The sequence below is a fragment of the Aythya fuligula genome, unplaced genomic scaffold (genome assembly GCF_009819795.1).
Source record: "Aythya fuligula isolate bAytFul2 unplaced genomic scaffold, bAytFul2.pri scaffold_31_arrow_ctg1_1, whole genome shotgun sequence".
NCBI lineage: Eukaryota > Metazoa > Chordata > Aves > Anseriformes > Anatidae > Aythya > Aythya fuligula.
In genome coordinates, this window is record NW_022473979.1 from 1 (window position 1) to 16183 (window position 16183).

The 16183-nt window shown below is 62.7% G+C and overlaps 2 protein-coding genes across 2 annotated transcripts; both read left to right on the forward strand.

The window, feature by feature from the left end:
• Window positions 1–4458: 4458 nt before the first annotated feature.
• On the forward strand, window positions 4459–10909 carry EHD2 (EH domain containing 2). The gene is made up of 5 exons (XM_032207136.1): window positions 4459–4964; window positions 5589–5686; window positions 8018–8430; window positions 10098–10262; window positions 10343–10909. Exons 1-5 carry the CDS (start codon window positions 4567–4569, stop codon window positions 10877–10879), a joined length of 1611 nt encoding a protein of 536 aa, XP_032063027.1. The 5' UTR covers window positions 4459–4566; the 3' UTR covers window positions 10880–10909.
• Window positions 10910–12097: 1188 nt separating this feature from the next.
• Window positions 12098–16063, forward strand: NOP53 (NOP53 ribosome biogenesis factor). The gene is made up of 12 exons (XM_032207137.1): window positions 12098–12285; window positions 12782–12846; window positions 12961–13045; window positions 13125–13330; window positions 13786–13856; window positions 13945–14040; window positions 14136–14240; window positions 14323–14520; window positions 15171–15346; window positions 15454–15520; window positions 15825–15901; window positions 16003–16063. Exons 1-12 carry the CDS (start codon window positions 12098–12100, stop codon window positions 16061–16063), a joined length of 1395 nt encoding a protein of 464 aa, XP_032063028.1.
• Window positions 16064–16183: the final 120 nt, after the last annotated feature.

Sequence of the window (16183 nt, forward strand, 5' to 3'; positions counted from 1 at the left end):
GGTGGCGGAGAGGAGCCGGGCGGAGGAAGGCTCCAAGCTCCTCTTCCTCGCGCTGCAGGACGGCGCCGCCGCCGCCCCCCCCCCCAATGAAGGGCGACGACTCGAGCGCCAGCGGCCTCCTGAAGGAGCTGGCAGAGGTGGAGGAGGAATTTTACCGGGGGATGCTGAAAAACGAGCCCCCCCCCGCCACCGCCACCACCGCCACCGCCGCCACCGGGGTGGGGGGCGCGGAGCTGGGCTGGGAGGTGCCGCTGCCCCCCCCCAAGCGCAGGAAATCCGAGTCGGTGGAGGTGGACAACGCCAGCTTCTCCAGCGACAGCCCCCAGGACGACTCCCTCACCGAGCACCTGCAGAGCGCCATCGACAGCATCCTCAACCTGCAGCAACCTCAGGCCGGGGGGGGGCCGGGGACGGGGCCGGGGGGGCCGCCCGGCGGCCGGACGCCTTCCTCCTCCTCCTACAACTCCTCTTCCTCGCCCTTCTCCTCGCCCGCCCGCCGCACGGACCCCTACCTCGCCCCCAGTCACAACGGCGGCCTTGGAGCCAGGACGTTGAACAGATAACAGCGAGCGAGGACGCCACGAGGAGCCCCCCCCCCCCAAAAAAAAAAACAAAACAACCGTTGGAGCCCCCCCCCCCTTCACGGCATCGATAGGAAGGGGCCCGGCCGCCGAGCGCGGGGGGCGGACTGGGGGGGGGCCCGTAGGTGTTGTTGGCTGTGTAATTTAGATTCTGTAACAAATGGCTAATCTCAACCCCCCCCCCCCCACCCGGCGGTCTATTTTCTCTCCCCCCCCCCCCCCCCAAAAAACAAAAAAAAATCCCCCCCACCCCCCCCCCCAATCTCAGCACCCCGGGGAGCAGGCTCGGAGGCGAACCAACGGGAGGCCAAAGAGGACTCTGCAGGCGCTGCCCCCCCCCCCCCCCCAAAAAAAAAAAAGAGGCGAAATTTGGGCGCCCCCCCCCCCCCCCCCCCTCCTCTAAATTATTCCCGGGGGGGGGTTTTGGACCCTCAGCGTCCCGGGAAGGAGCCGCAAACACTACGCACCGAAGGCAAGTCCACAGCACGCCCCCGAGACCCCCCCCCACGAATTCAGAGCGGGGTCTCCTCCTCGGCGACCCCCCCCCCAAATCCTCTTTTTTTTTTTTTTTGTGGCTTTTTGTCTTTTTTTTCCCCTTTCTGCTCCCGTTTCTGCCCTATCGGAGCCCCCCCCCCCCCCTTTCGCCGTGCCTGAGGTCGAGCCGGTGCCGCCGCGTGCCCCCCCCCCCCCCGCCTTACTCGCTCCGTCCCCCCCCCCCGCGCCCGGCGCCTGAGTTTTTGGGGTCAGATTGAGTGAATTTGGGGCCCAGGAAGCAGGAGCCCCCCCCAACAGCCAGGAGAAGGGCGGCCGGGCCTCTTTTGGGGCAATTTCACCGGGAAAAGGGAAAAAAAAAAAAGGAAAAATGGGGGAAAAAAAAGGAAAAATGGGGGAAAAAAAAGGAAAAATGGGGAAAAAATGAAAAAATTGGGGAAAAAAAGGAAAAAATGGGGAAAAAAGCAGCCTCGCGTGCCCCGGGCTCCTGGCGGCGGGACGGGGCCGGCCCTGCACGTCCGCTGGAGCCGCGCCAGCTCCTGGAGCGCCGCCCCCCCCCCCCCCCTTGAATTTATTTTATTATTTTATTTTTTTTAATTTTTAATTTTTTTTTTTAACTCTTCTTTCCTCTCCTTTCCGAGAAAAAACCCCGTAAATAACCCATAAATCCACGGCCCGGGCCTGGGAACCGCTCCCCCCCCCCCCCCCCCCCCTCGGTGCCTGGAGCTCGTCCCCAAAAGCCTCAACCCTTTGGCGGCGGGGGGGCTTTTTGAGCCAAAACCCCGCGATTTTATTTATTCGGCCCGTTTTCGCCCCGCCGCCGCCCAGCTTGGGAGCTGGGGGAGCTCAGGCCCCGCGCTCCCCCTCCCCGCTCCCTTTTCTTCTCGTTTTGTCCCCAAAAGAGGCCTTAAAAGCGTCCGTGCGCCCCCAAATCCCACGGGGGGGGGGGGGGGGAGGAGAAGTCCCCGCTCTGGGGCATCGCCAAAAAGGGAGGAATCTCCCCAAAACGGTTGCGGCTTTTCTTCCGGCACGCGTCTCCAGCCGTGGGGGTCACCGCGTGCCCGCGCCTCGCTCTCACCTCTGGATTTTTTTTTTATTTTTTTGGCGCTTTTTTCCCCCTTTTTTTATTTCAGTTTTCGCACAGGGAGGGCCGGGCCGCTCCTCCTCGGGCATTTTTCTTGGAATTCTCTCGATTTCTGGTCCTGGGGAGCAATGAAGGGAGGCCGCTCCCCGGGCGCCAACATTCGGCGTTTTCCTTTTTTTTTTTTAATCTACATCTATATAAAAAATGTGTATTAACGCGGTTGGGTTTTGTTTAGTGTCTCTTTTTTTTTTTTTTTCTTTTTTTTCTCTTTTTTTTTTTAATCCGAGCAGGAAGCGTGGCTGGGGACCGGCAGCTCCTTTTCTTCTTCCTTCCCCCCCCCCCCGCGAGCCGGCGAAGAACCCCAAATCCCCCTTTTTTTTCACCAAAAAGGCCGTTCAGCGCCGGCTCCCACCCCAAAACCTCCCAAATTCCCCAATTTCCCACCAAAAAGCCGCTCGGGGGGGCCGGGGGGGGGGGGAACCGCTTCCACCCCGGTGTCGCCGCCGTCCCGCCCGGCCCCCCTGCGCCGTGATTCCCCAAAACCAGGTAAAACGCCCCAAAACGCCCCAAAGCCCAGCGGCAGGGGGGGAGAAGCCCCCGGCGCCCCCCCCCCCGAGCCCCCCCCGTCCCGCCCGCTGGTCCCAGCGCCCGCGGTCACCGTCGGCAACGAAAATATAGTACTATAAAATAATTTTGTACTGTATTTATTGTGCATACCGAGTTTTTTAAAGAATTATGTACATTTAGTACTTCTGTGTAAATTAAAGCGCTCTTCTTTTTAAAAACTGCGCCCGCCTCGCGCTCTGCTTCTTCCCGCCGCGCTTTTGGGGTGAGTTCCGCCGCTTTCGGGGCCCTCCGCGTTCTGGGGTGGATCTCTCCTTGTTCCAGATTCTCCGCGTTTTGGGGTGAATCCCTCTAAATCTGGACTCCCGGTGTTTTGGGGTGAATCCTTCCTAATTCCAGATTCTCCTCAGTTTGGGATGAATCCCTCTAAATCTGGACCCTCTGCGTTTTGGGGTGAATCCTTCTAAATCTGAACTCTCCTCATTTTGGGGTGAATCCCTCTAAATCTGGACTCTCCGTGTTTTGGGGTGAATCCCTCTAAATCTGGACCCTTTTTGCTTTGGGCTGAATCCCCCTAATTCAGGATCCTCCTTTTTTGGGGCGAATCCCTCTAAATCTGGACTCTCCTCCTTTTGGGGTGAATCCCCCCTAACTCCCGATCCTCTTTTTGGGCTGAATCCTTCTAAATCTGGGCCATCTTTGGGCTGAATCCCCCTAACTCCACACCCTCCGTGTTTTGGGGTGAATCCCCTTGAATCCCTTCCCTCCTCCTTTTGGGGTGAATCCCCCCGAAATCCCATCCCTCATTTTGGGGTGAATCCCCCTAAATCCTCCTCTTTTTATGGGGGGGGGTGAATGAATCCCCCTAACTCCAGACCCTCCTTTTTTGGGGTGAATCCCTCCAAATCCCATCCCTCTTCCTTTTGGGGTGCCCCCCTTATTTCCAGCCCCCCCCAATTTTAGGGTTTCCCCCCCCAGCTCCCATTTTCCAGCATGGGAAGCGCCGGGGGGGGCCCGGGGGGGCCACAGGCGTCCGGCGCTGTGCGGAAGGGAACGCCGCCCTCCCTCCGGCCCCGCCTGTTTATTTTTTTCATATTTTTTTTTTTATTTTTTTTTCCCCCGTTTTTATGGCTCGGCCTCAAGCTCGGCCCCGCTAATTTATGGCGATGCCTTCGCCCGGCCCCCCCCCTCCCTACGTGTCCCCCCCCACCCCCCCGGCACTTTTCTCCCCGACGCCTCCCGGCCGCGGCCCAGACGCTCGGCGGGACCCCCGGGAGGGCTGAGGGGAGGGGAGGGGAGCGGGCGGCCCCCCCGCGTGGATTTTTGGGGAGGGGGCTGATCCTTCCCCCCCCGGCTTTACATTTTGGGGAGGGGGCCACTCCTTCCCCCCCAGCTTCAATTTTTGGGGACCTTTCCCCCCCCCCCCCAATTTTCAGCCCTCTCCACCCCCCCACCCTCCCCCTAGGACACCCCAAACCCCCCCACCAACCCCCACTAACCCCCCCAAACCCCCCCAAACCTCCCCCAACCCCCCCAAACTCCTCCTCAACCCCCCCCAAACCTCCCCAATCCCCCCCCAAACCCCCCCAAACTCCCCCTCAACCCCCTCCAAACCCCCCAACCCCCCCCAACCCTCCCCAAACCCCCCCAAACTCTCCCCAAATCCCCCCCAAAACCCCCCCTTAACCCCCCAAGCCCCCCTTTTCCCCCCACCCCTCTCCCTCCCTGCACCCCGCCACCTCTCACCCCAACCCAACACCCTTGCGGCGCCCACCCCTCGACCCCCTACCCCCAAAAAATCAAAAAACCAAACCCCCCAAAAAAAAAATACCCCCCCCCCCCAAGATGTTCAGCTGGCTGCGGCGCCAGGAGAAGCGGAGCCCCGAGGTGCTGCGCTCGGTCACCCAGGGGCTGCGGCGCCTCTACCGCACCAAACTGCTGCCGGTGGAGGAGTTTTATCGCTTCCACGACTTCCACTCGGCCCCCCTGGAGGACGCCGACTTCGAGACCAAGCCCATGGTGCTGGTGGCCGGGCAATATTCCACCGGCAAGACCACCTTCATCCGCTACCTGCTGGAGCACGACGTCCCCGGCAGCCGCGTGGGCCCCGAGCCCACCACCGACTCCTTCGTGGCCATCATGCACGGCGACACCGAGGGCCTGACGCCGGGCAACGCGCTCATCGTCGACCCCGACAAACCCTTCCGCAACCTCAACCCCTTCGGCAACACCTTCCTCAATCGGTGAGTGCGGGGAGACCCCCCCCAAAAAAAAAAATCCCCCAAAATCTGCCCCAAAATCCCCCTAGGATCCGCGGCGATGTCGTCCCGCAACTGCAACCTCGCTCACGCATCCGAGCTCCTCCTCAAAGCCCCCCCCCCAAATTTATTCCCCCCAATCCCTCCTTTCCCCTTTTTTCCTTGTGGGGGGGCTCCCAAACTTCTCATTATTTCCCCAATTTTTTAATTTTTTAATTTTTTATTTTTTTGGGGGGGGGGGAGGGGGGGGCACAAACTTTGCAAAATCAAAGCCACAAAACCACCCAGCACTTGTTGGGGGGGGGCGATGTTCCACACCCCACTTCCAGCAAGGGGGGGTCCCCTTGGTTCCCCCCACACACTTTGCTGCACCCCCTCCCACCCCCAGTTTCTCACACCCGGGGGGGGGCACGGGGGGGGGATGAGTGAGGCCTCAGGAATGCAGCCCCAGCTCCTGTCCCAGCGCCAGGCCCCCCCCCCCCCCCCCCGGGGGCCGCCTCGGAAAGACGGCGTCAGAGCCGTGGGCAGCGGCGGGGGGGGAGGAATTAAGGTGCCCCCCCCCAATAAAAATAAATAAATAAATAAATGATCGTGCCCCCCCCCCCCCAGGTTTATGTGCGCCCACCTCCCCAACCAGGTGCTGGAGAGCATCAGCATCATCGACACCCCCGGCATCCTCTCGGGGGCCAAGCAGCGCGTCTGCCGCGGTACGGGGGGGGGCAAAAAATTAGGGGGGGGGGCGAAAAATACCCGGGGGGGGGCAGGAAAAATATTGGGGGGGTGAGAAATATAGGGGGGGGGGGGGGGGGGCAAAAAAGTTTGGGGGGGGGGGGGGGAAATAGAGGGGTGGGTGAAGGAGAGGTGAGGGGGGAAAGGGTATGGGGGGGGGAAAGGGGGGGGTAATTAATTGGGGTGTTAATGGGGGGGCTTAATTAGGGTGTTAAGGGGGGGGTGAAGATAATTGGGGTGCATGGGGGGGTGTAGGAGGGTGCTGGGGGGGGGGAATTAGGGTGCTAGGGGGGATTAATTAGGGTGCTGGGGGGGGGAGGTTGCGGGGTGTTAATGGGGGGGTTAATTAGGGCTCCAAGGGGGGGGGCGTTCATTGGGGGGGCGTTAATTGGGGGGGGTGAATGGGTTGGGGTGTCGGGGGGGGCACCAAAACGTAGCAGGGTGCTAAGGGGGGGGGATAAATTGGGGTGCTGGGGGGTGCTAAGCAAGGTGCTAAGGGTGGGGGGAGCTAATTGGGGTGCCGGGGGGGGGCACAGAAAAAAGAAAAAGGGGGGGGGGCAGGAGGAGAAAGTTCGGTGGGGGGGGGCACGGGGGGGTTGCGAAAGGCGCCCGGGTGCCAAGGGTGGTGCCCAGCGAGCGCTGCCAAGGGCGGCAGCGCCCAGGGGTGGCGCAAGGATGGAGGGGGGGGGGGGACTGCCCCCCCCCCAAAAAAAAAAAAAAACAAAAAAAACAGCACCGAGGGGGGGGCGCATGGGGTTGGGGGCACCCGCGCCCCCCCTTCTGGAAAGTGGCAGGGGGGTGGGTTTTTTTTTTGGGGGGGGGCTGCCACCAGCTTCCCTTCTGTCCCATGGTGGAGGCTGTGCCCCCCCCGCGCCCCCCCCTCCTTTGTCCCCCCCCCTCGGCCCCCCCCTTCCTTTCCCACCCCGAAATCCTCGGCCCCTGCCAAGAGCCCTGGCAGCGGCCCCGCTGGAAGGGCTGATGGGGGGGGGGGGGGCTTGGCCGGAGGGGACCCCCCCCGGCTGAAATTGGTCCCATGGGGGCCGAGGGGGGGGGCCGGGGGGGGGCCCGGGTTGGGCTGGATGGGGCCAAAGCCAAATTCCGCCCCTCCCGGGCGCTCCCCCCTGCGGAATGCACGGGGGGGGGGGCAAAAAGTTGTGGGGGGGGCACAAAGTGGGGAGGGGGGGGGCACAAAATGGGTTTGGGACGGGGTCGGGGTCGGGATTGGGATCGGGGGGGGGACGCGAGCCCGTTCCCAGGCCCCGCCGCGTTGCCTTTTTTGGTGATTTTTTGCAGGATTTGGCAGCTTGGGGGGGTTCTGGGGGGGGCAGCGGGGGCCGGGCGCTGGTAGAGGGCACGGGGGGGGCACGAAGGGGGGGCAAGGGGGGGGGTGGGGGGCACCGCAGTGACCCCTGAGCCCCATGGGGACGCTGCACGGGGGCGAGGAGGGAGCCTGGGGGGGCTGGGGGGGTCTCATGGGGTGCAAGGAAGGGGGTGGCCATGCAAAACTCCGTTAGCCGGACCCCCCCCCATTGCAGGACCCCCCCCCCATTACAGGACCCCCCCCCATTGCAGGAGCCCCCCCAAGTGGGATGTCGTGGGTGGGGTTGGGGCTGAGTTTAGGGTTAAGTTTAGGGTTTAGGGTTGGGGTTGTATTTAGGGTCAGGGTTTAGGGTCAGGGTTAAGTTTGGGGTTAGGGGTTGGCTTTGGGGTTGAGTTTAGGGTCAGGGCTAAATTTAGGGTCAGGGCTAAGTTTAGGGTCAGGGCTAAGTTTAGGGTTTAGGTTTGGGGTTGCATTTAGGGTTAGGGTTGAGTTTAGGGTTGGGGTTAGGGTTTAGGATTGGGGTTGAGCTTTGGTGTTGAGTTTAGGGTCGGGGATAAATTTAGGGTCAGGGCTAAATTCAGGGTTTAGGGTTGGGGTTGAGTTTAGGGTCAGGGTTAAATTTAGGATCAGGGTTAGGTTTAGGGTTTAGGGTTGGGGTTGCATTTAGGGTTAGGCTTTGGCGTTGGGGCTGAATTTCAGTTTGGGGTTTAGCGTTGGAGCTGGGATTAAGGTTTAGGATTTAATGTAATTTTAAAATTTAACTTAAAGATTTAATTTAAACATTTAGGATTCAGGTATAGGTTTAGGATTAGGCTTGGGGTCAGGGATTGGGGCTGGACTCCCCTCCTGCACCCCCCCACAGTGGGGGCATCACCCAGCCCACCACCACCCCATTTCCCGATACCCCCAGCCCCGTGAGCACCGGTGGTGGTGGGGGGGGAGACCCCAAACCTCCCACATCACCCCCTAAACCCCCCTAAACTTTTAGGCTACGACTTCCCGGCCGTGCTGCAGTGGTTCGCCGAGCGCGTGGACCTCATCATCCTCCTCTTCGACGCCCACAAGCTGGAGATCTCGGACGAGTTCTCCGAGGCCATCCGGGCCCTGAAGGGCAACGAGGACAAGATCCGGGTGGTCCTGAACAAGGCCGACATGGTGGAGACCCAGCAGCTGATGCGGGTCTACGGGGCGCTGATGTGGTCCCTGGGGAAGGTGTTCAACACCCCCGAGGTGCTGCGCGTCTTCATCGGCTCCTTCTGGTCCGAGCCCCTGCTGATCGCCGACAACCGGCAGCTCTTCGAGCTGGAGGAGCAGGACTTGTTCCGGGACATCCAGAACCTGCCCCGAAATTCCGCCCTCAGGAAGCTCAACGACCTCGTCAAGAGAGCGCGCCTCGTTAGGGTGAGCGTCATTAGGGCGAGGAGGGGGTTTCCTGGGGGGGCTGGATGAGTCCTGCAGCTGGGGGCTTCCTTAGGGGCTTCCTGCGAGGCTGAGCCCTTCCGATGGCTAATTGTGGGGTAATTAACATGGCCTGGGATAATTAACGTGGCCTGGGATAATCAACGTGGCCCAGGATAATCAACACGGCCCGGGATAATCAGTATGGCCCGGGATAATCAATATGGCCCGGGATAATCAATACGGCCCGGGATAATTAATATGGCCCGGGATAATTAATATGGCCTGGGATAATTAATATGGCCTGGGATAATCAACACAACCCGGGATAATTATAACGGCCTGGGATAATCAACATGGCCCGGGATAATTAACATGATCCAGGACAATTAACATGGCCCGGGATAATCAACACGGCCCAGGATAATCAACATGGCCCGGGATAATCAACACGGCCTGGTATAATTAATACAGCCTGGAATAATTAATTAATACGGCCTGGGATAATTAACATGGCCCGGGATAATTAATATGGCCCGGGATAATTAACACGGCCGCCCCCCGTCCCCGTCCCGTCCCCGCCATCCCCCCCTCACCGCAGTGCCCCCCAGGATTTTGGGGCTGTTTTAGGGGTTTTGGGGGGGCCACGGGGGTGCAGGCGGATGTCAGAGAGAGGGGGGGGTGCGGGGGTGGGGGTGGGGGGGGATTTTTGCCGTCTCCTTTCTGCCCCCCCCCCCGGCTCTGCCTTATCTCTTCCGGCCACCTGCGGCCGCGGCTCTTTGTGCGCCGCATCCGGCCGGGGCCCAGCGGCGCTGAGCGGGGACGGGATGGGGCGGGGTGGGAATGGGGACGGGAGCGGGACTGGGATGGGGACTGGGACTGGGATTGGGGGCTGGGAGTGGGGTTGGAATTGGGACTGGGATCAGGACTGGGACTGCAAATAGGAATGGGACTGGGATTGGGGTGGATATTGGGACTGGGATTGGGACTGGAACTGGGAATAGGAATGGGAATGGGATTGGGGTGGGTATTGGGACTGGGATTGGGAATAGGAATGGGAATGGAAATAGGACTGGGATTGGGACTGGAAGTGGGAATAGGAATGGGAATGGGATTGGGGTGGGTATTAGGACTGGGATTGCGATAGGGACTGGGAATAGGAATAGGAATGGGAAGAGGATTGGGATTGGGGTGGGTATTGGGATTGGGACTGGGACTAGAACTGGGACTGGAACTGGGATTGGGATTGGAATCGGGACTGGTCAGGACTGGAATTGGGACTGGGACTAGGATCAGGATTGGGACTAGGATTGGGACTAGGATTGGGGTGGGGATTGGAATTGGAGTCAGGACTGGGATAGGGACTGGAATTGGGATCGGGACTGGGATCAGGAATGGGATGGGGACTGGTAATTGTGATTGGGATTGGGATAGGGACTGGAATCGGGACTAGGAATGGGACTGGGACTGGGACTGGGATTGGGATTGGGTCTCTCAGCCGTCCCCCTGAGTGTCCTGGGGTTTTGGGCCATCTCCATGCCCACATTCCCTCTGCTCCTGCTCTGTCCTCCCCACACCGCGTCCACGCCACCCCCTGCCCCACAGCATCCCCCCAGTGCCCCCCAGCGCCCCCCAACCCCCCGACGCGACCTCTGCGCCCCCCCCCGCAGGTGCACGCGCACATCATCAGCCACCTGAAGAAGGAGATGCCGTCCGTTTTCGGCAAGGACAACAAGAAGAAGCAGCTCATCGCCAAGCTCCCCGTCATCTTCGCCCGCATCCAGCTGGAGCACCACATCCCCCCGGGCGACTTCCCCGACTGCGCCAGGATGCAGGTGGGTGCTGGATGGGGGCAAAAAGGATTTAACGGGGGGGGGGGGTTATGGAAGGGATGTGACCCCCCTGCCCTCCCCAGGAGCAGCTGCTGGTGCACGACTTCGCCCGCTTCCCCTCGCTGAAGCCGCGGATGCTGGAGGCGCTGGACGAGCTGCTGACCCGCGACATCGCCGCGCTGATGCCGCTGCTGCGCCAGGAGGAGCTGGAGGCGCCCGAGCTGGGGGTGCAGGGGGGGGCTTTCGAAGGCACCCGCCACGGCCCTTTCGTAGAGGGCGAGGAGGAAGACGAGGCCGGCGGGGAGGAAGGCGACGAGTGGGTGGTGACGAAGGACAAGGCCAAGTACGACGAGATCTTCTACGGGCTGGCGCCGCTGGGGGGGAAGCTGAGCGGGAGGCAGGCGCGGGGTTGGATGGTGAGCAGCAAACTGCCCAGCTCCGTGCTGGGCCGCATCTGGCAGCTGAGCGACGTGGACCGCGACGGGATGCTGGACGCCGAGGAGTTCGCCCTGGCCGGCCATTTGATCGGGGCCAAGCTGGAGGGCCGGGGGCTGCCGGCCGACCTGCCCCGTTCCCTCGTGCCCCCCTCCAAGCGGCGCCAAAAGGGCTCGGCGGAGTAGTTCCTGGGGGGGGAATAAAAAAAAAAAAAAGGGAGAGGAGGAGGTGGTTTGCGCCCTAGGGGGTGTGTTTTTGGGGTGGGGTGGGGGGGTTGGGGGGGGTGGAGAGGGTGGGGGGGTTGTGCGTGGGGTGGGAGGGGTGGTTGGGGGTCAGGGGGGTTGCGTATGGGGGTGTTGCTGGGTGATAGAGGGGGTGGGGGGCTTACAGGTGGATGTGGGGGGGCTCAGGTATGGGAGAGAGGGTGGGGGGGCTTACACGGGGGTGTGCAAGGTGGTTCAGGGTGGGGGGGCTCACACCTGGGAGCACGTCTTGGTGTTATAGAGGGTGGGGGGCTTGCACAGGGGGTGGGAGGTGGTTGGGGGTCAGGGGGGTTGCGTATGGGGGTGTTTCTGGGTGATAGAGGGGGTGGGGGGGCTTGCACATGGGTGTGAGAGGTGGTTGGGGGGCTTGCACCAGGGTGTTATAGAGGGTGGGGGGGCTTGCACGTGGGTGTGCAAGGTGGTTGAGGGTCAGGGGGCTTGCACATGGGGGTGCGGGGGGGCTCGTGGGTGGGGGGGGGCTCCACAGGCGGGTGGGGGCACGGCCAGGGCTGCGGGCACACGCGTAGGCCGTGTCGGTGGGTGTGTGCACAGCGGGTGTCAGCGCCCCAAAAAAAAACACGGGAGGGGGCTGTGGGGGGGGGCTTCACACGTTTGTGTGTGTGCGGGGGGGGCACAACTGGGGCGGGGGGGGCGCATTTGGGGGTGGGGGGCACACGAAACCTCCCCAAGATGGCGCCTGCCCCTCCCAAGATGGCGTCTACCCTACCAAGTGAGTTTTGACCTCCCCAAGATGGCGCCCGCCATCTCAAGATGACTCTCGACCTTCCCAAGATGGCGCTCACTGTCCTAAAATGACTCATGACCTCCCCAAGATGGCGCCTGCCTTCCCGAGATGACTCCCGACCTCCCCAAGATGGCGCTCACTGTCCTAAAACGACTCTCGACCTCCCCAACACGGCTCCTGCCCTCCCAAAATGACTCCTGACCCCCTCAAGATGGCGCTCAATGTCCTAAAACGACTCTCGACCTCCCCAAGAGGGCACCTACCCTCCCAAAAAGACTCCTGACCTCCCCAAGATGGCGCCCGCCGCCTTCCCCCCGCCCTCCCCACCATGGCGGCCGGAAGCGCCCCTCCGTCTCTTCCGGCGCGGCGCGCGGCGCGGCCTTTTCCCTTCCAAGATGGCGGCGGCCGCCTCGTTCCTGCCGCTCACCCCCGGGGCCCGGGACCCCGGCAGCGGCCGGCGGCGGCCCCGCGGCTCCCGGAACCGCAAAAAGGGCTGGAAGCGCTGGGCCGGCCCCGAGGCGCGGCTGGGCCGCGAGATCGGCGACTTCCTGGAGGATGTGGCCCTGCAGCAGCGCGTCACGGGGTGAGGGGGGGGCCTGAGGGGCTTTGGGGGGTCCTGAGGGGGCTGGGAAGGGGCTGGAGGGGGGCTGAGGGGTCTGGGGGGGGTCTGGGGAATTCTGGGGGGGTCCTGAGGGGGATGGAGGGGGGGTGAGGGGTCTGGGAGGGGGTCCTGAGGGGTCAGGGAGGGGGCTGGGGGGGCTGGGGAGCGGCTGGGGGGGCCTGGGAGGGTCCTAAGAGGGGTTGAGGGGTCGGGGGGGGGGCTGGGGGGTCTTGAGGGGTTGGGGGGGGAGGTCCTGGGGAGTTGGGGAGGGGGCCTGGGGAGTCCTGGGGGTCTTGAGGGGGTTCTGAGTGGTCTTGGGGGGTCCTGAGGGTTCGAGGGGGGGCCTGGGGGGCGGCTTTGGGGGCTTTGGGAGAGGTTTGGGGGCTCCAATGGCTTGGGGGGGGTCTGGGGGGGGGTCAGGAGGGTCTTGGGGGGGGGGTCCTGGCCCCCCAGGTGGTGACCGGGGCCGTTCCCACAGGGGTCTGATCGCGGAGCAGCCGGACGAGGGGCTCTTCTTCGTGGACACAGGCAACGCTGAGAAGGGTAAGCACGGATTTATTGAGGGGGGGGCACCCCGAGAAGCCCCCCAGCACCCCGAGAAGCCCCCCCGGCACCCCCCCGGCATTTTGGGGTGACGTTTTGCCCCCCCCTTTTCAGACCTGAAGCTGAACAAAGGCCAGGAGAAGCCCCTGCACATCGACCTCCTCCTGCGCCCCGACTCCAAGGTGCCAGCGCCCAAAAAGTGAGCGTGGGGGGGTCCCAAAAACCGGGGGGGGCGCCTCGGGGAGCCCCCCCTGCTGACGTTTGTGCCCCCCCCGCAGTATTTTGGCCTACCAGGTCCCCAACGGGGGCAAGGAGAGGCGGCGGAGGCAGTTTTGGGAGCGGCTGGAGCAGCGCGGCGTCCTGCCCCGCGCCGAGCGCCTGCTGCGGGCACGGCTGCGGGCTGCGCCCCCCCCCAGGGAAAAACCGCTGGAAAAAGGGCTCCTGGATCCCTCCCGCGACTTCTATGACATCTGGGCGGAAAACAGTGAGTGGTAAAACCTGGGGGGGGCAGCTTTTTTGGGGTTATTTTGGGTGGTTTAGGTACAAACGCTATCAACTTTGGGGTTTGGTTAAAAAATGGGGTTGGCCTTGATTTGTTTGGCCCCCCTCAAAGCAGAAAAAATGATTTATTGGTGGGATTTCCCCCCCCCAGTTTATTAAAACATTTTATTGGGGTCTCTCCTAATCCGTCCCATGGTTTTTGGCCCCCCCCCGGCGTTTTTTGGGGTTTGGGGGGGCCAAATTTAGGGTGTGTTGTCCTCGGTCCATTTCCTCCCCCCCATAGCACAAAAAATGAATCAATACAGGGATTTCCCCCCCCCCAATTTATTAAAACATTTAGTTGGGGTCTCCCCTAATCCTTCCCGTGGTTTTTGGCCCCCCCCCCGGCGTTTTTTGGGGTTTGGGGGGGTCACATTTGGGGGTGCGCTGTCCCCGCAGACCCCCTGGATCGGGCGCTGGCGGGGCAGGACAGCTGGTTCCTGCAGGAGACCAAGAAGCAGAGGGTGAAGGTGAGCCCCCAAAATTATGGGGGGGGGGTCCCGGGGGGGGCACACAGCCCTGCAGGACCCCTTATTGTGTTTTTTTTCCCCCCCCCAGCGCCCCCCCAGGCTGCAGAAGAAACCCTCGGAGGTCCCCGCCGTGGAGGTCATCGCGCCGGGGGGCTCCTACAACCCCACCTTTGAGGACCACCAGGTTTAAGGGGGGGGCTCAAACGGACTTGGGGGGGCTCAAATGGAGTGTGGGGGGGTCCTAAATAACCCCCCCACGAAAAAAAAACCCACCCCCAGGCGCTGCTGCTGCGAGCCCACGAGGTGGAGGTGAGGAAGAAGAGGGAGGAGGAGAAGGTGGAGCGGCAGCTCAGCCTCCCCCCCGCCACCGAGGCCCCCACCGCGGTGAGACCCCCCCCCAATAAAATTTCCTCACCCTGGGGAATTTTTTGGGGGGGTCCTGACGTTTCCTCGCCCCCCCTCCCAGGAGACGGTGTTCCAGGAGCAGTGCGAGGGGCTGCTGGAGGAGTCGGGAGGCGAGGAGGAGGAGGAGGAGGAGAAAAAGGAGGAGGAAGAAGAGGGGGGGGCAGCCCCCCAGGACCCCCCCAAAGCGGCCGTGGCCCCCCCCCGGCCGGGGAAGAAAACGGAGCGGCAGCGGAGGAGGGAGAAGGAAGCGAGAGCGCTGGTATGGGGGGGGCACGGGGGGGGGGCATGGGACAATGGGGGGGACATGGGATGCTGGGGGGGGGCACAGGACATGGGGGGACACTGGATATTGTGGGGGGGGGCACAGAATGTTGGGGGGGGATATGGGATGTTGGGGGGGACACTGGGTATTGGGGGGCAACATGGGGGGTCACAGGGCACTGGGGGGGTCACAGGCATGTGGGGGGGGGCATGGGATACGGGGGGGGAATATGGGACGCTGGGGGGGGCACAGAATAATGGGGGGCCATGGGGGGGGGCACAGGACACTGGGGGGGGACAAGGGACATGGGGGGGGCCACAGGACACTGGGGGGGTCATAGGGCACCGGGGAGGGCATGGGACACTGGGGGGGGATATGGGATGCTGGGGGGGGACACAGGACACTGGGGGGGCCACATGGCACTGGGGGGGGGGGCACTGGATATTGGGGGGGGGGGGGGACATGCGACACAGGGTGGGCTTATGTGATTTGGGGGGGGGGGGGGCACAGCACCCTGGGAGCGCCCCATCTCCCTGCGGGCGTTCCCAGGGACCCACCCACACCCCGAGGGGGGGCGTCGTAACCCCATAACCCCTTTTTTTTTTATTTTTTTAATTTTTTTTTTTAATTTTTTTGGCCCCCCCCAGGCGCTGCGGCGGCGGCAGGAGGCGGCGCGGTGCCGGGGCCGCCAGGAGCTGTTCCGCCTGCGGGCGCTGCGCCGGCAGCTGCGGCGCTGGGAGGCCGAGCGGCTGCGGCGGCGCCAGGCACGAGAGGCCAAGCTCAAAGCCCTCCAAGGCCGCCCACGCCGCTTGGGACGCCTCAAGTGAGTCCCCCGGGGGGGTATTTTTAATTTTGGGGGGGGGTATTTTTAATTTTAGGGGGGTATTTTTAATTTTTGGGGGGTTACGTTTATGAATCTGCGCCTTATAGGTATGAAGATCCCAGCCTGGAGGTGCAGTTGAGCGAGGAGCTGGCCGAGTCCCTGCGCACGCTCAAGGTGGGTTTTAGAAAGAAAAGGGGGGGTGAAAAAATCCTGGGGGGGTCGTTAAATTAATAAGGGGGGGGCGGCAGCGCCCGGTGATGAGCCCCATCCTTGCACTACGAGGATTCACAGCCCCCGCGCTGGGAATGTGAAGGTCTCCAGGGGTCCCGGGGCCTCGCCGTGGGGGCGAGGGCTTGGGCGCTGAGGGTGCTGATTTACCCCCCCCCCAAAAAGGTTTGAGGGGGCTGGGGGGGCTCCCAGCGTGCCCCCCACCCCCTAAAATCCCATTTTTTGGTCATTTTCCCCCTCCCCGGTGCAGCCCGAGGGCAGCGTGGTGCACGACCGCTTCAAGAGCCTGCAGAAGCGGAGCCTGATCGAGCCCAGGGAGAGGGCAAAGTGAGTGGGGGGGGGCCCCGGGGGGGTCACGGGGGGGTCCTGGTGCCCCCCACCCTTTTAGGGTGGGTTTGGGGCCAATTCTGAGCCTTTTTGTTCCCCAGGTTCAAGAGGAAATACCGCGTGAAATACGTGGAGAAGAGAGCTTTCCGGGAAGTGACGTGAGTGGGGGCGCCAGGGGGGGGACGGGGTGTTATAAGGGGGGGGGGCAGCCTTAAGGGCCCCCCCCTCACCTTCTGCTCTTTATTGCAGGTTGTAGCTGCGCTTCCTCGGCCCAATAAAACC

What these genes read in the sequence shown, in the direction of transcription:
- EHD2 (XM_032207136.1), top strand. Translation starts at nt 4,567, where the DNA reads ATGTTCAGCTGGCTGCGGCGCCAGGAGAAGCGGAGCCCCGAGGTGCTG. An exon ending in AGAGAGCGCGCCTCGTTAGG is followed by an intron (nt 8,431 to 10,097) that starts GTGAGCGTCATT and finishes CCCCCCCCGCAG; the next exon opens with GTGCACGCGCACATCATCAG. An exon ending in CCGACTGCGCCAGGATGCAG is followed by an intron (nt 10,263 to 10,342) that starts GTGGGTGCTGGA and finishes TGCCCTCCCCAG; the next exon opens with GAGCAGCTGCTGGTGCACGA.
- NOP53 (XM_032207137.1), top strand. Translation starts at nt 12,098, where the DNA reads ATGGCGGCGGCCGCCTCGTTCCTGCCGCTCACCCCCGGGGCCCGGGAC. An exon ending in TGACATCTGGGCGGAAAACA is followed by an intron (nt 13,331 to 13,785) that starts GTGAGTGGTAAA and finishes CTGTCCCCGCAG; the next exon opens with ACCCCCTGGATCGGGCGCTG. An exon ending in CCACCTTTGAGGACCACCAG is followed by an intron (nt 14,041 to 14,135) that starts GTTTAAGGGGGG and finishes ACCCACCCCCAG; the next exon opens with GCGCTGCTGCTGCGAGCCCA.